General features: G+C 45.1%; 1 protein-coding gene across 3 annotated transcripts in view; it reads right to left on the reverse strand.

The window, feature by feature from the left end:
• LOC126985107 (hemicentin-1-like) overlaps nucleotides 1-14,143 on the reverse strand; it is a 295,072-nt gene that overhangs the window by 118,668 nt on the left and 162,261 nt on the right. For all 3 annotated transcript variants that reach the window (XM_050839570.1, XM_050839572.1, XM_050839571.1), the window contains exons 11-12: nucleotides 10,222-10,509; nucleotides 1,701-1,819 (exon numbers count right to left, since the gene is read on the reverse strand). In XM_050839570.1, the coding sequence (XP_050695527.1) occupies nucleotides 1,701-1,819; nucleotides 10,222-10,509 (407 nt within the window). The remainder of the gene's footprint in view (nucleotides 1-1,700; nucleotides 1,820-10,221; nucleotides 10,510-14,143) is intronic.

Raw genomic sequence — 14,143 nt, forward strand, 5'->3', positions numbered from 1 at the left:
GTCACATGTTGAAAAATTGATGTAGACAAAAACCTGGAAATCGCTCAAAAATGACTTAGGCGATTATCTTATGAGGGTGACGATATTATAGTTATGGTGGTAGTGATGAGGGCAGTGTTAGTCTTCTTTTGGAGTCATAGTGTGATATTTCCCTCTTACGAATCAATCCTAAGGGAGTATCGTCCAGGCACTTATCTTAGCAGACTCATTATTATCTAACCAGACTCATTATTATCTAAACAGACTCATTATTATCTAAGCAGACTCATTATTATCTAAGGAGACTCATTATTATCTAGGCAGACTCATTATTATCTAGGCAGACTCATTATTATCTAGGCAGACTCATTATTATCTAAGCAGACTCATTATTATCTAGGCAGACTCATTATTATTTAAGCAGACTCATTATTATCTAGGCAGACTCATTATTATTTAAGCAGACTCATTATTATCTAGGCAGACTCATTATTATCTAGGCAGACTCATTATTATCTTAGCAGACTCATTATTATCTTAGCAGACTCATTATTATCTAAGCAGACTCATTATTATCTTAGCAGACTCATTATTATCTTAGCAGACTCATTATTATCTAAGCAGACTCATTATTATCTAAGCAGACTCATTATTATCTAGGCAGACTCATTATTATCTTAGCAGACTCATTATTATCTAAGCAGACTCATTATTATCTAAGCAGACTCATTATTATCTTAGCAGACTCATTATTATTTAAGCAGACTCATTATTATCTAAGCAGACTCATTATTATCTAAGCAGACTCATTATTATCTCAGCAGACTCATTATTATCTAAGCAGACTCATTATTATCTAAGCACTCACTAGTTTTTCGTCCATCGTTTCAGGCACATGTTTCAAAGGTAAGATAACGAGCTCCTCCATTGCTCCTGGTCAAGTACTCGATGCTGGAAACAGGCACCCCGCAGCAACATCAGTAACAACAGCAGTAACAGCAAGAGGCACTCAACTAAGCCGAGAGCTGGTCCTTTTTCATCGATCGTTTGAGGGACACGTTGTAAAGGAGAGACAACGAGCTTCTATGTTGTTTCTGGTCAAATCCTCGATGATGGAGACAGCAACATCAATAACAACAGCAGGAACAGCAACAGGAGCAGCATTCTTGGTGTCTCGGCTCCCCCCTCTTCTCTCCTGACACCGGACGCCGCCTGGACGCGCCATCAGCGGCTCAAGTCTTTTTCCAGTAACCCTCGGTGTCCCTCGAGCCAAGTGGACGCCAGGGCACCTTCCAAGGCCTCTCCGCCCGCCGCTGCAAGACTCATCATCCTCTAGTCGCTTTAATCTTCGATCCACCTCTCCCCCGACACTTCTATTTCGGTTTCTCGCTGAAGGAGTTCATTACCTTTGTCCGCAGCGGAGTCGGCGTTCACTCATTTATGGGAATACCTAATACGACAGCGCAACGCGATGGGCGGCCCCGGGGACACTCATGCAAAGGTGATACTGATCCGCCTCAGCCTTGAACGATGGTGGACGGGCCTGGCGTAATGTTTTCTCTCTCTAACTCACTCACTCAATCTCTCTCTCTTACTCTTACGCTCACTCTTTCAATTACTCTCACTCTCTTACATTCTTATTCTCACTCACACTCTCTCTCACTCTCACTCTCTCTCTCTCTCTCTCTCTCTCTCTCTCTCTCTCTCTCTCTCTCACCCACCTCGGCCCTGTAGAGCGTGGAGGAGCCCGGGGAGGCGAGGGGCGGGCGCTGGCAGGTGAGGCTCAGCGAGGAGGCGGTGATGTTAGCGAGGCCACACGAGGACAGCGGCAGCGGCATCTCTGTGGGGAAGGGAGGGGAGAGGTAGTGGCGATGGTGGTGGTGTTGGGGGTAAGAGGGAGGGTGATGGTGGTGGTGATACAGATGGGGAGATCATTATTTTTGTGGTGATGGTGGTGGTAGGTGGGTGGGGGTAGTGGTGGGGAGGGAGACGGGGTGATGGTGGTAGCGTCATGGTAAAAGTCGGTGAATGGTGATGGTAATATGGTGGTGGTAAGGGTGGTGATGGCAACGATGGTGTAGAGGTAGCAGTGTGTTGGTAAAAGTGATAGCAAGATGTTTGTGATGAGAGCAGTGGAGATGATAGCATAAGAGATGGTGGGTGGTTGTGATGATAGTGGTGGTGATGTTAAAGGGGTTAAGAACAAGAGTGAAGAAGAGTTTGTGGTGATATGGAGGGAAAATGAGCAATACGACGACACAGTCCCACAATATAGAACAATCTAATACTTTGTTCGGGGGAAGGAAAATGAAGGAAGTAGTTATGATTGTGATGATGATGATGATGATGATGATAATGATGATGGTGACTGTCTTTGATGGTGCAGAATGAGAACCGATAACACCCTGCCCATAAAATATTCGAACAGCAATACCAATAAAAAAAGAAACGAGATGAAAAGAAAACGATAAATGTACAATAATCAAGGTAAAAAAAAGAAAAAAAAGAAAACTGAGAGACGAAGAGAAGAGGAAGAAAACACGCCGCTAAAGGAAGATGAAGAAGAAGCGGAAGAAAACTGGGACCTGAAAGCGAAATTGAGTGAAAAAGCTGACAAGTGAATGACGAAAATCGATGTGTGTGTGTGTGTGTTGAAGGGATAAAACAGACAGACAAATAAAGAGAGAGAGAGAGAGAGAGAGAGAGAGAGAGAGAGAGAGAGAGAGAGAGAGAGAGAGAGAGAGAGAGAGAGAGAGAGAAACACGACGTTGTGAGAATTAATTATCGGGCGTGTGAAAGAACATGACTGGTGAGATCGAGAGGAAAAAAAACGAAAAAAAACGAAGAGAAAAGGAGAAAAAGAATAAAAGAGGAGATAAATAATCGTCGTTGGAGGAGTGTGAATTGCGTTCGGTCCGTGGGCGGGAAGACATGAAAGAGGAGGAGGAGGAGGAGGAGGAGGAGGAGGAGGAGGAGAAGGTGGAGGTGGAAGCGGAGGAGGAGGAGGAGGAGAATAAGAAAAAGAAATAGAAATAAAAGAATAATAGGAGGAGGAGATAGAAAAAAACAAATAGAAAAAAAGAAGAATAGGAAAAGGAAGAGGAAGAGGAGGAGGTTGAGATGGCAGCGTGAGCAGAAATAGATGTAGAAAAAAAAAGAAAAATGGAAGAAGTTGGATGAGGATGAGGAGGATGAGGGAGAAGAAGAAAAAGACATAGAAAACTAGAATGCAAAGAAGAGAAGGCGAAGGAGTAGGAGGAGGAAGGTGGAGAAAAAAAAAGTTAAAAAATGAATTGTAGGAGGGCGAGGAGGAGGAGTAGAACAAAGAGGAGGAGAAAAGGTGGAAGGGAAGGGGAGTGGAATTCTAAAGTAGTACATCTATAAAGACTTAAGGCCGGAGGAGATGAAGTCAGCCTTTTTGGTTCCTCTATTCACATTATTTTCTCACTCTTTTATATCCATTCCTTTTCTTTCGCCACCACATGCCCCTCTGACCTTTCCCCTCCCCCCTCCCCCCCTTGCCCTTTCCCCCGTGCTGGCCTCTTGATTAACGCAGCCGTCCTGTCACAACTCTCTCTCTCTCTCTCTCTCTCTCTCTCTCTTCTTCACTTCCCTCGCTCAATCCAACAATCCTGGGACAACTTCCTTTAATCTGCTTTCTTTCCTTCCTTCTCTTTCCGTCCTTTCTTCCTTCCTTCATTCCTTCCTTTCTTCCTTCCTTTTCTTTTCGTCATTCTCTTTAGCTCTTCTCTGTTTCCTTGCTTCCTTCTCTTTTCGTCTTTCCTTCCTTCCTCCCTTCCTTCCTTCATTTTTTCCTTCCTTTTTTTCTTCCTTTTCTTTTCGTCCTTCTCTTTAGCTCTTTTGTTTATCCTTGCTTCCTTCTCTTTTCTGCTTTCCTCCCTTCAACTACTTTTTGTCCTTCCTTCTAATGAGAAAACGAGGTACCAACGCCATTCTGAAGGAGACGCGCCACTGTCCTTATCTCCACATCTTTGAGCCTTTGCTGGAAACGCCACTCACTATCTTCCGAGCGAAACAAGTCATCCCTCGCGTTTAATTCTGAAACACCAAACCTAAAACTTTCTCTCAACAAGTTCATTAACATTTGAAAAAAAGTCTGCGGTCCTTGGCTTCCTGATTTCAATTATTCTTTTCCAATCTCGTGTTCTCGCTAATTAGTTTCAAGGGAATTAACTACTTTCCTTATACCCTCTGTTTGGTCAATTTACAGTTTCACCCAACCAACGATTTTCTCACCTGGTTCATGTTTTTCTGATGACAGATGTAGTGAATTGCATGATTTTGTACCTCATATCCGTCGCAAATGTCTACTTTTCGAGTTATGCCTCTTTTCAAGGCATGCCTATCCCCTGATTCTCAACGATCTTGGGGGACCTGTGGGATCTTGGGTTTTTTGGGTGGGGGAGAATGAAATCGAGTAATATGCATTTCAAATGAGGTCGAGAAATCAACAGAATCACATTAGAACACCAGTGAAAAGGCAAACATTACAGATTTGATGGCGGCGGCGGAAGCGGCCATTGGGAGACGAGCAGTGCTGCCAACGATTCGCTACATTTATCAAAAGTAGCTGCGGCCACGGGGAAGTGAGCTGTATTGCCAACGAGCCGCTACATAGCAAATAGGTGACTTTCTGGGAAAATCACTATTGAAATACCCTGGCCGAACATTCCTAACTTTCCTAGCTGGAATAGTAACTTAAAGATTTCTATTAATTATTTTCCACAACCTAAAATATGCATTTGCGACGTGATGACGGGTTAGGCAGGCTGCACCCCCCTGGACCCCCCCCCCCCACATTATAACGATCTTGGGGGACCCGTGGAAAATCGTGTTTTGTGGGTGGGGGAGCATATTTAAACTACTACAACCGAACTTTACATAACCTAACCTCTATCGGAGGGGCTTCGCCCCTCTCGCCCCCCATCCTAACCAGGCGGTGCTGCGCCCCCCCATGGACTTCCCCACATGTATAATGCGCCGGTAAAACGAGAGAAGTACGCCAGTATGTGAGACTTTGGAAAGGTTATTATTCTCGTGGGGGCAATATTGGAGGCGCGTATATATATGTATAGTGAATCTCCATATTTACCTAATCTTTCTTCAACTCTATTTCCTCCTGCCTACGAGTTGAACTCTTTCAAGAGGAGAGTATCACGACACCTCTACCTCCGGAAATGACCTCTCTTTCGGCCAGTCTTCTGAACCCTTTTTATAGGATTAACGGCCTTTTTTCATTATTGTTTCCTTTTTTTGTTGCCCTTGAGCTGTTTCCTTTGCTGTAAAAAAGAAAAAAAGAAATGGTAATACTGCCCACCTCCCCGTGGCCGCAGCTATGTTTGCTTAATGTTGCGGATTGTTGGCAACACTGCTCACCTCCCCGTGGCCGCTTCCGCCGCCACAACAGGGGACAGACATAACATGAAAAGAGGCATAACTCGAAAAGTAGACATTTGGGACGGAGAGGAGGTACAAAATCATGCAATTCACTACATAAATCACCAGAAAAAACATGAGCCACTTGAGAAAATCGTTGGTTGGGTGAAACTGTAAATTGTCCCTGTTTTTTTATCTAATTTTAATTGCATGTTGTGTGGCTTTTCCTACATATCTTATTATCTTCTTTCGGCTGTTTTTTAACGCATTGAATTTTCCTCATAGTCTCCTTTCCTGTAAAAAACAACAACAATAACAACAAAAAATTAGCGTTGCGTGTCTCTGTTCACTCTGACTCTAATAAGGACCAAGGACAAAGAGTTGCTCGCCGCGTCAGTGTCTGATTTTACAAGCGTGTCTTTAATGAGGAGCCTCAGCGCGGCGTGTAGGAAGTTGGCAACACTGCGCCCGGTGTTCCTTTGCCTGGAATACACGATGGAGCACAACACCTGTCCTTCGGTTACCTACAAGGCTGTGGGGGCTGAGTACTAGATTAGATAGCTCAAATAATTAGATTTAGTAACTATAAAAGAAGAAATCATCGCTCAAATACTCTATTTCTTGCAAAACGAAGCCATAATTGGGAAAACAGAAAACTCCATCTTTTCTCGTCGTCCTTTCATCCAGCTGATGCTAAGGTGGCTGAAATCAGGGGTCCCTAGATATCTCATTCATACTAATGCATTACCCAAGCACGCGTTTCGTCAGCGTTAGCCTTACTTTCGGTGAAAATCAATTGAGATATGCGTTGGCGCGTATATGTTTTACTTCATCCGAAACCCCTGGCGAGGAGGATAGAGTGGTGTGCTGTAGTGACCACACACCTGACAATATAATTATACATTTATTTAATTACTTCATAGAGCATTCCCTCCAACCCACCGTGCCCACGATGGATGATGCAGCTGCTATAATTTTTTTTTTATAGTAGCAGTAGCCAACTACCCGCCAGCAGTACTGAATGCAGTTAACACAGGACTATTTGTGGATCCACGCACACATAAACAAACAACCCCCCAAAAACATATCATATATAAGTAAAGCAATCTGGAGTAATGAAGGGCGGGGTGAGAGAGGGGAGAGCAAGTCCCTTTCAGCCCCGCCGCCCGGAGTGAATGAGACAAGGCATCAAGTCTCCTTCAAGGTGGGAATTTAAACACGAGGCTCCAGAGGCGGCGCGGCATTACGGAGCTAATTGGAGTGGAGGGGCGGGGTGTGGTCACAGAGATGAGTGGGCGTGATGAGGGGAGTGGATGGTCGTGGATGTGAGGGCAGCTGGGCGTGGGGTCGTGAAAAGGAGGCTGGCAAGGCGGGGAGCCGAACGGGCGAGGACTGGTAAGGCGGTGAGACGAAAGGGGTGATTGGTAGGTGGCGAGGCGAATAGGAGAGACTGGCAAGGTGGTGAGAAGTATGGGTGAGATAAGCAAGGTAGGGAAACGTATGTGGGAGATGTGTAAAGAGTGGGAGGGTGTGAGATGAGGGCAAGGGTGTAGGAGGAAGTGCGCACGCGTAGAGAAGTGGCGGAGAGGGTGGGGTGTGGGGAAGGCCGTGAAAGGGAGGGAGTGTGGATATAGGTATGGGAGAGTAAGTAAACGGGCAGGAAAGTGTGCATAGAGGTGGAGATACGTGAGGTTATATAACCCAAATGAACACCACTGAGTGCCAGAAATCGAGCCCGGGCCTTCTGACTAGAAGTCAGGGCAGCATACCGACCAGACCACCTTCTAGTCAGAAGGCCCGGATTCGATTCCTGGCACTCAGTGGTGTTCATTTGGGATGTTTTTCACTGTGTTAATACAGTTTCTCTAATGTATTTACACACCGTATGTGCCATAAGGGGTTGATTAAAAGCATTTCCGTCAGTCATGGGTGTGGGCGGGGTTACTTTCACCTTCATGTCCACAGTGCGGGGCTGGGGCGTCAGTTAATGGCCGCAGAAGTGGCCTCTGGCGCGGTAACCTTTTAGCCCATCGGTGGTCTGGTTGGTATGCTGCCCTGACTTCTAGTCAGAAGGCCCGGGTTCGATTCCTGGCACTCAGTGGTGTTCATTTGGGATGTTTTCACTGTGCTGATACAGTTTCTCTAATGAGGTTATATACGACTGAGAGAAGGAGGGAATGGAGAGAAAGGTATAAGATAAATAAGAGAGGGGGAATGGAGAGTAGGAGGGAATGGAGAATATGAGAGGTAAGAATAAAGGGAGGGAATGGAGAAGATAAGGGAACAGGAGAGATAAGAGGAGAGGCGAAGGAGAAGGTCGTGCAAGGGAATGTATGTGTATGGGAGCATTAGTTAGCAGGGTTGGTGTAGGGCTGAGCAAGACGAACAAAGGGAAAAGTAATTAGAGACTTGAGATAAATAGGAACCGTGTGTGGGGTTGAGTAGGAGTAAAAAAAGTTTAAAGATATAACACGGGAGGTGAGACTGAAAAAAATTGGTAAGGAGAGTGGCCTAGTGGGGCAGGGCTGGAGTGGGGTTGAATTAAACGGGACATAAGGCACAGAGTAACTTGAGGTTGGTAGGAACGAGAAGGGGGTTATTGGAGAACGCATCGATAGAGGGCATGAAGAGGTGACAGAAACAAGTAGGTAAAAACATAAGAAAGCACGATGGGGGTAAGCAGAGAGAGGACACAGAAACAAAGAGAGACAGCAGGAGAGCGAAAGGGAGAGACAAAGATTGAGATAGCGAGAAAAAATTGACAGGTGGAAACAGAGAAAAACGAAAACAGGAAAACAGTGACAATAACAGAAAAGGACGGCAGAAAAAATGGGAAAAAAACAGAAGCTGAGATATAACAGGAGAGCAGAAGTAGGGTAAAACAAGACATGGAAATAGGGTGACAGGGTGGGGGTAAGGAGATAGATGGAAGAGGAGCAGAAGAGGAGAGGTGTGGTTATGGAAGAAAATGGAAAAAGAGTGACACGGTGTGGAGAATGGGGAGCAGATAGATAGAAAGTGAATAAAAGAGGAATAGAAGAAAGGAGAGGTAAAGAGGTCATGGAGGATATGGAAATGGGGGGTTGACAAAATAGGGACGAAACATGAAAGGGAATAGAAGAAAGGAGAGGAAAAGCGATCATGGAGGCGATGGAAATGGGGCGTTGACAAAATAGGGTTGAAGCATGGATGTGGGTGCGGCAAAGTGATATATTGGATAGGAATAAACATGGAGGGACCAGGGAATGAACGGGGAGAGCGTGAACAATGGAGGGGCTGGGACGGGAGTGTGTGGAGGCCGTGGCAATGGTGACAGGCGGAGAGAACGACGGAGAGGGAATAAAGCAGTCGGGAGGCAGTGACGGAGTGAGGGAATGGCCTAAATGTTGAATAGAGTGACCAGGAACCCGGGGATGTGACGTAAAGAGTGGCCTTGTGTGACGTGGGGGGCGTGCGCGTGGCTTGAGGAGAGCGAGGAAAGGAGGACGAGGAAGAAGAGGTGGTGTGAGGGAGGGAGAGAGGCAGAAAGAGACAAGGGGAAAAGAAGATGGACAGAGAGAAGTGAAGAGATATATGGCTAGGAAAAAGAACACATAAGGACGATGAGGAAGAAGGGACTATGTGAGAGAGAGAGAGAGAGAGAGAGAGAGAGAGAGAGAGAGAGAGAGAGAGAGAGAGAGAGAGAGAGAGGCAAGAATGGACAATAAAGATAAGAAATGAGAAGACAACTGAGGAAAATCATGAACCCGGGACACAATAGGATACGGAGGGAAACGCAGGAAGGCAGGTCAGAGAGAGGACACAGAAACAAAGAGAGACAGCAGGATAGCAAAAGGGAGAGACAAAGAAGGAGATAGAGAGAAAAAAATAGCGACAGGTGAAACAGAGAAAAAGAGAACAGCAAGCCAGTGACACTAATAAGAAAAGGAAGGTGGAGGGAGAGAGGGAGAGAGGGAGGAAAAAAGGGAGAAAAAGACGGTAACTGAGACAGGATGTGAGAGGGAAAGAAAGCAAAGACAACGTTCGCTATCTTTAACTCCCTGTACCACGTCAACGCCATCCGTGCGCGCTCTCTCTCTCTCTCTCTCTCTCTCTCTCTCTCTCTCTCTCTCTCTCACACTTTCTTGTTTACTCTTTCCCTCCATATTCTTGCTAATTACCCCTGGAATGGACACTCAGTAGCCTCGTTTGCTCCACAAGAACTCCTTTCTCTCTCTCTCTCTCTCTCTCTCACCAATCCTTCCTCGCCCTAACCTCAACCATTTCTCTTAACCAACTACCGCCTCTTCCCGCCTCCCAATCCTCTCTCTCATCCACTCCTCCTCTTCATTCCCTCCCTCTCTTAGTATCTATCTTCTCTCCTCCTCCACAGTGCCTCCTTTTCATGGTATCTCTCTCATTCCCTCCTTCTCCCCATCCGTCTTTTCCTATTTTTCCTATTCCCTCATCCTCTTTTGGTATCTCTTATTCCTTCCTTCTCTCTATTTCCTCCCTCTCTTCCTATTTCTCTTATACTTTTCTTCTCTCCATTTCCTTCTCCTCTCTATCCGTTCCCTCTCTTTCTATCTCTTATCCACTTATCTTTATTCCCTTCCTTCTTCTTATCTCCCTCCTCTCCATTCCCTTCCCCTCTTCCTATCTCCCTTCTCTCCATTCCCTTTCCCTCTTCCCATCTCCCTCCTCTCCATTTCTCTTCTTCCTATCTCCTTCCTACACTCAGTTGCATCCTTCTCTTCCTATCTCTCTTATTTCTTTATTCTTTCAATCCCCCCCCCCCTCACCTCTTTCCCTCCTCCTTTCCATTCCCTCCCTCTCCCTAGTCCTCCTCCTCCTTCCTCGCCTCACCTGCCACTTTGATGGAGAAGCCACATGCCCGCTGCTGCCGCCCCATCTCGTTCACGGCCCAGCAGGAGAGCAGGCGGTCCTCGTAGGTCTCAATGGGCGCCACCGAAAGCTGCGTCGAGACCCGCTCCGTCTTGGCCTCCACCTTCTGGGTCTTGATGACGTCGTTGCTGCTGTTCCACTGCCAATGAACGTCGGTCGCAGGCGGGTGTGACGTCACGGTGCAGCTCACGTTGATTGGCTGGTCGTAGATGAAGTAGGTGGTGGGCGTGGTCAGGCATTGGGGCCGGTCTGGGATTGGTGGATGGTGGGGAGAGAAAGAAAACGGGATGTGGTTGTTTGCTGGTTGCCTGGGAATTTAAAGAGTACGTTCCCTAGTATGAATGTATGTATGTATGTATGTATGTATGTATGTATGTATGTAAATGTGGTATGTAGTAGCATGTAAGTAGAATGTCTGTCTGTCGTATTAGGGTAGGCGGTGGCTGAGTGGTAGCGTGCTGGGCCCACATTCACCGCATGATGGACGACGCGGGTTCGAATCCCCACGCTACCACCTCGGATTTTTCAGTCACCGCCGAGTGGCTTAAAACTACCCACATGCTGTCCTGAAGACCATCCATCAACCCGGACTCTAGAGGAAACCGTCCAAGTGAATCAAGGACGAGTTCCGGGGGGCAGCATGAGCCAAGAGAAGATGGCGCCACTATAAATACTTGTTTGCGCCATGACGGGCTGGGGCCGACTACCATCCAGGCCCCTCAAGAAAGCCTACCGGCGCTATAGGCGTACACGTAAAAAAATGTATGTAGTATATAAGTATTCTGTTAATAATCGTGGGAAAATAGTGTACAAAAAGAAAATAATGTGATTGTGATTAATGAATATGATACAGGGTACAAAAATAAAACCCAGCAAGTAGTTCTTCGTCGTTGTATCCTCATCGAAGAAAATATATTACGAGGGACATGGAAAACTAAATAAATACACACGACTTGCTGATACATTCGGAAACATTTACACAGGATATACAGGATGAAGCTCAGGTGATAAATAACCCTTCCCCTTCACCCCGAAAAAGTGACCCAAAAGGTTAGTGAACGATAACGAGGAAAAAGAAAGCAGAACATGTGAACATAAGAGAAACGATAAAAAAACATAACTTGATAATGAATAACGAACATAGAAAGACATAAAGATACGCATCAGAATTACTCACGTGGAGCAAAAACATATAGCAAAAAGACATATATTGACAATTAGAAAGAAGAAAATGATGAAGACAGATAAAATGGCTTCAAAACTCTAATTAGGAAGCAACAAAAAAACATACTGAAAAAGAGGAGAAAAATATGAGGCAATAAAGTGGAGTGGGCGTGGTAGTAAAGGAGAAGAGGAAGAGGAGGAGGAGGAGGAGGAGGAGGATGGTACGTCGGTTAACTAAAGGGATTAATGGAAACGATGGAAGTGGGAAGTTGATTTGCATGGCAGGATTGGCAAGGGACACGGGAGGGAAGGGGAAGGGAGAGGAGAGGGTGGGAGAAGGGATAAGGGAGGGGAAGAAGAGAGCGGGGTTAGGGGAATGGAGAGGAGAGGGGCGGACTTGACAGGGGGGATGGAGAGAGCGAAGTGAGAGGCAGAAGGAGAGGAGAGAGGAGGATGGAGAGAAGGAGAAGCGAAGAGAATGAACCTGGAGATATGATGCGATGGAGAGGATCTATAAGATGATAAAGGAGGTGGAGAAAGGGAGAAAAGAAGGTGGGGGAGAAGGTGGAAGAGAAGGGAGAGAACAGAGAAGGGGACAGAAAACAAGATGATAAAGGAGGTGGAGAAAGGGAGAGAAGGTGGGGAGAAGGTGGGAGAGAAGGGAGAGAACAGAGAAGGGGACAGAAAACAAGATGATAAAGGAGGTGGAAAAAGGGAGAAGGTGGGGGAGGAGGTGGGAGAGAAGGGAGGTAAGAGGAGGGGGCTGAGAACGAAGTGGGAGACCAAGGGAAGGAAGGAGAAGAAGAGGATGGGCCTAGTGATGGAGAGGAGGAAGGAAAGGAAAGAAAAATTGAAGGAAAAAAAGATGGAATGACAGGCGATTAGGGCATTAGAAAAAAAACGGAGAGAAGGTAGTTAAAAAAAGGAAAGTGGAAGAAAAAAGAGAAGGAATGACACTTACTTCATAGATTTCTTTTCCCCTTCTCTATCTTCTCCCTCTACTTTCCAAATGGACTTCACACTGCCCCATCCCCCCATTTTTTTTTCCTTTCCCTTCCCTTTTACGTTATCTTTTATTACTCACTCTTCTCTATTTTATTATTTCGTTTTTTATTGTTATCTGCATTTTATCAATTTGTTCTTTTTTGTTCCATATTCATGTTTTCTACAGTTTTCTTTTTTTCTTTAACTTTCATTCTTTCTTCCTCTCTCTCTATATAGGTATCTCCCTCTCTCTCTTGTTTATGGTTCTATTCCTTCTTCCTCATTCACCACTGTTTCCTTTATTCTAACCCTCCCCTTCCTTCTTTCTCCTTCCTTCCTTTCCCTTGTGTTTCGGTGTTTCGCCTCCTTTAATCACCTCAACTTTCCTTTACTGTATCTCTTCCTTATTCCTCTTCCTGCTCGCTCGCTCTCACTCTCACTCTCACTCTCTCTCTCTCTCTCTCTCTCTCTCTCTCTCTCTCTCTCTCTCTCTCTCTTACTTTCCCTTTTTATTCCCCCTTCTCTTAATCCTTCCCTCACTAACCCCCCCTTCTCTCTTCCTCTCCCCTCTCTTTCTCTCCCCTCTCTTTCTCTCCCCCCCTCCTACCCGTCCTTCCAATCCACCCACAACCACTCTTTCGCCCACCCATGAATTTTGTAATGGATTTTTCTCTTCACCGCCCACGACTTCCCACTGTTCTCACCTCCCCCTCACCTGCTCCCCTCTCACCTGCCCTTCCCTATCACCTACCGTCCCTGTCCCCAACCCCCCTCTGCAGACCTCTTTCCACCTTTCAAGCTCTCTATTTCCCCTCCTCTCTACCCCTCCCTTGCGACACTCCCTCCCTCCCACAGGAGTAAGCAGAAGACTCGGGCGATGTTTTATAGTAATTAATTCAGGATATCACTAACTGAATATATGTTACCTGATTAATCGTTTTTATAAGTTAGTCAAACACACACGCGCGCATGCAAACACACGCACATGCATAATCACACACACACACACACACACACACACACACACACACACACACACGTCATTACTCACTCATCATAAGCTTAAGTACATATCATTTAGACAATAACAATTAGCGAGAGCAATCAACAATAATAACGAGATCAACAAAGCAAAATGTTAATAATAATAATAGTAATAATAATAATAATAATAATAATAATAATAATAATAATAATAATAATAATAATAATAATAATAATAATAATAATAATAATAATAATAATAATAATAATAATAATAATAATAATAATAATAATAATAATAATAATAATAATAATAATAATAATAATAATAATAATAATAATAATAATGATAATAATAATAACAATAATCATACCTTTTATCATTAATGCTACAATTACTATTATCAGTACTCTAGTTATTGCCGCCCCAACACCGCGTAAAAGAGGGGGCGGTAACGTAATCTTCGTCCGTCTGTTTGTTTGCTGGTCCGTCTGGCCGTCACTAAAATACTCCTAAGACGGATGAATATTATTACAGTCACCTAATATATATTAAAATATCCCAAGATGAAATTCTTAAATTGATTGTTATTCTGGAAAATCTCTGATGAATAACTAACTAATTAACTAATGGGGAGAATACTCCCTGAGGCGCGTTGCTTCACTCACTCGCCCTCTATACTCTCGGCGGTCATCCCGAACTGCAAGCTCCCACGCAGCTGTCCTGTCCATCCCGAGTCCCTCCCAGCAG

This window comes from Eriocheir sinensis, chromosome 58, assembly GCF_024679095.1.
Source record: "Eriocheir sinensis breed Jianghai 21 chromosome 58, ASM2467909v1, whole genome shotgun sequence".
NCBI lineage: Eukaryota > Metazoa > Arthropoda > Malacostraca > Decapoda > Varunidae > Eriocheir > Eriocheir sinensis.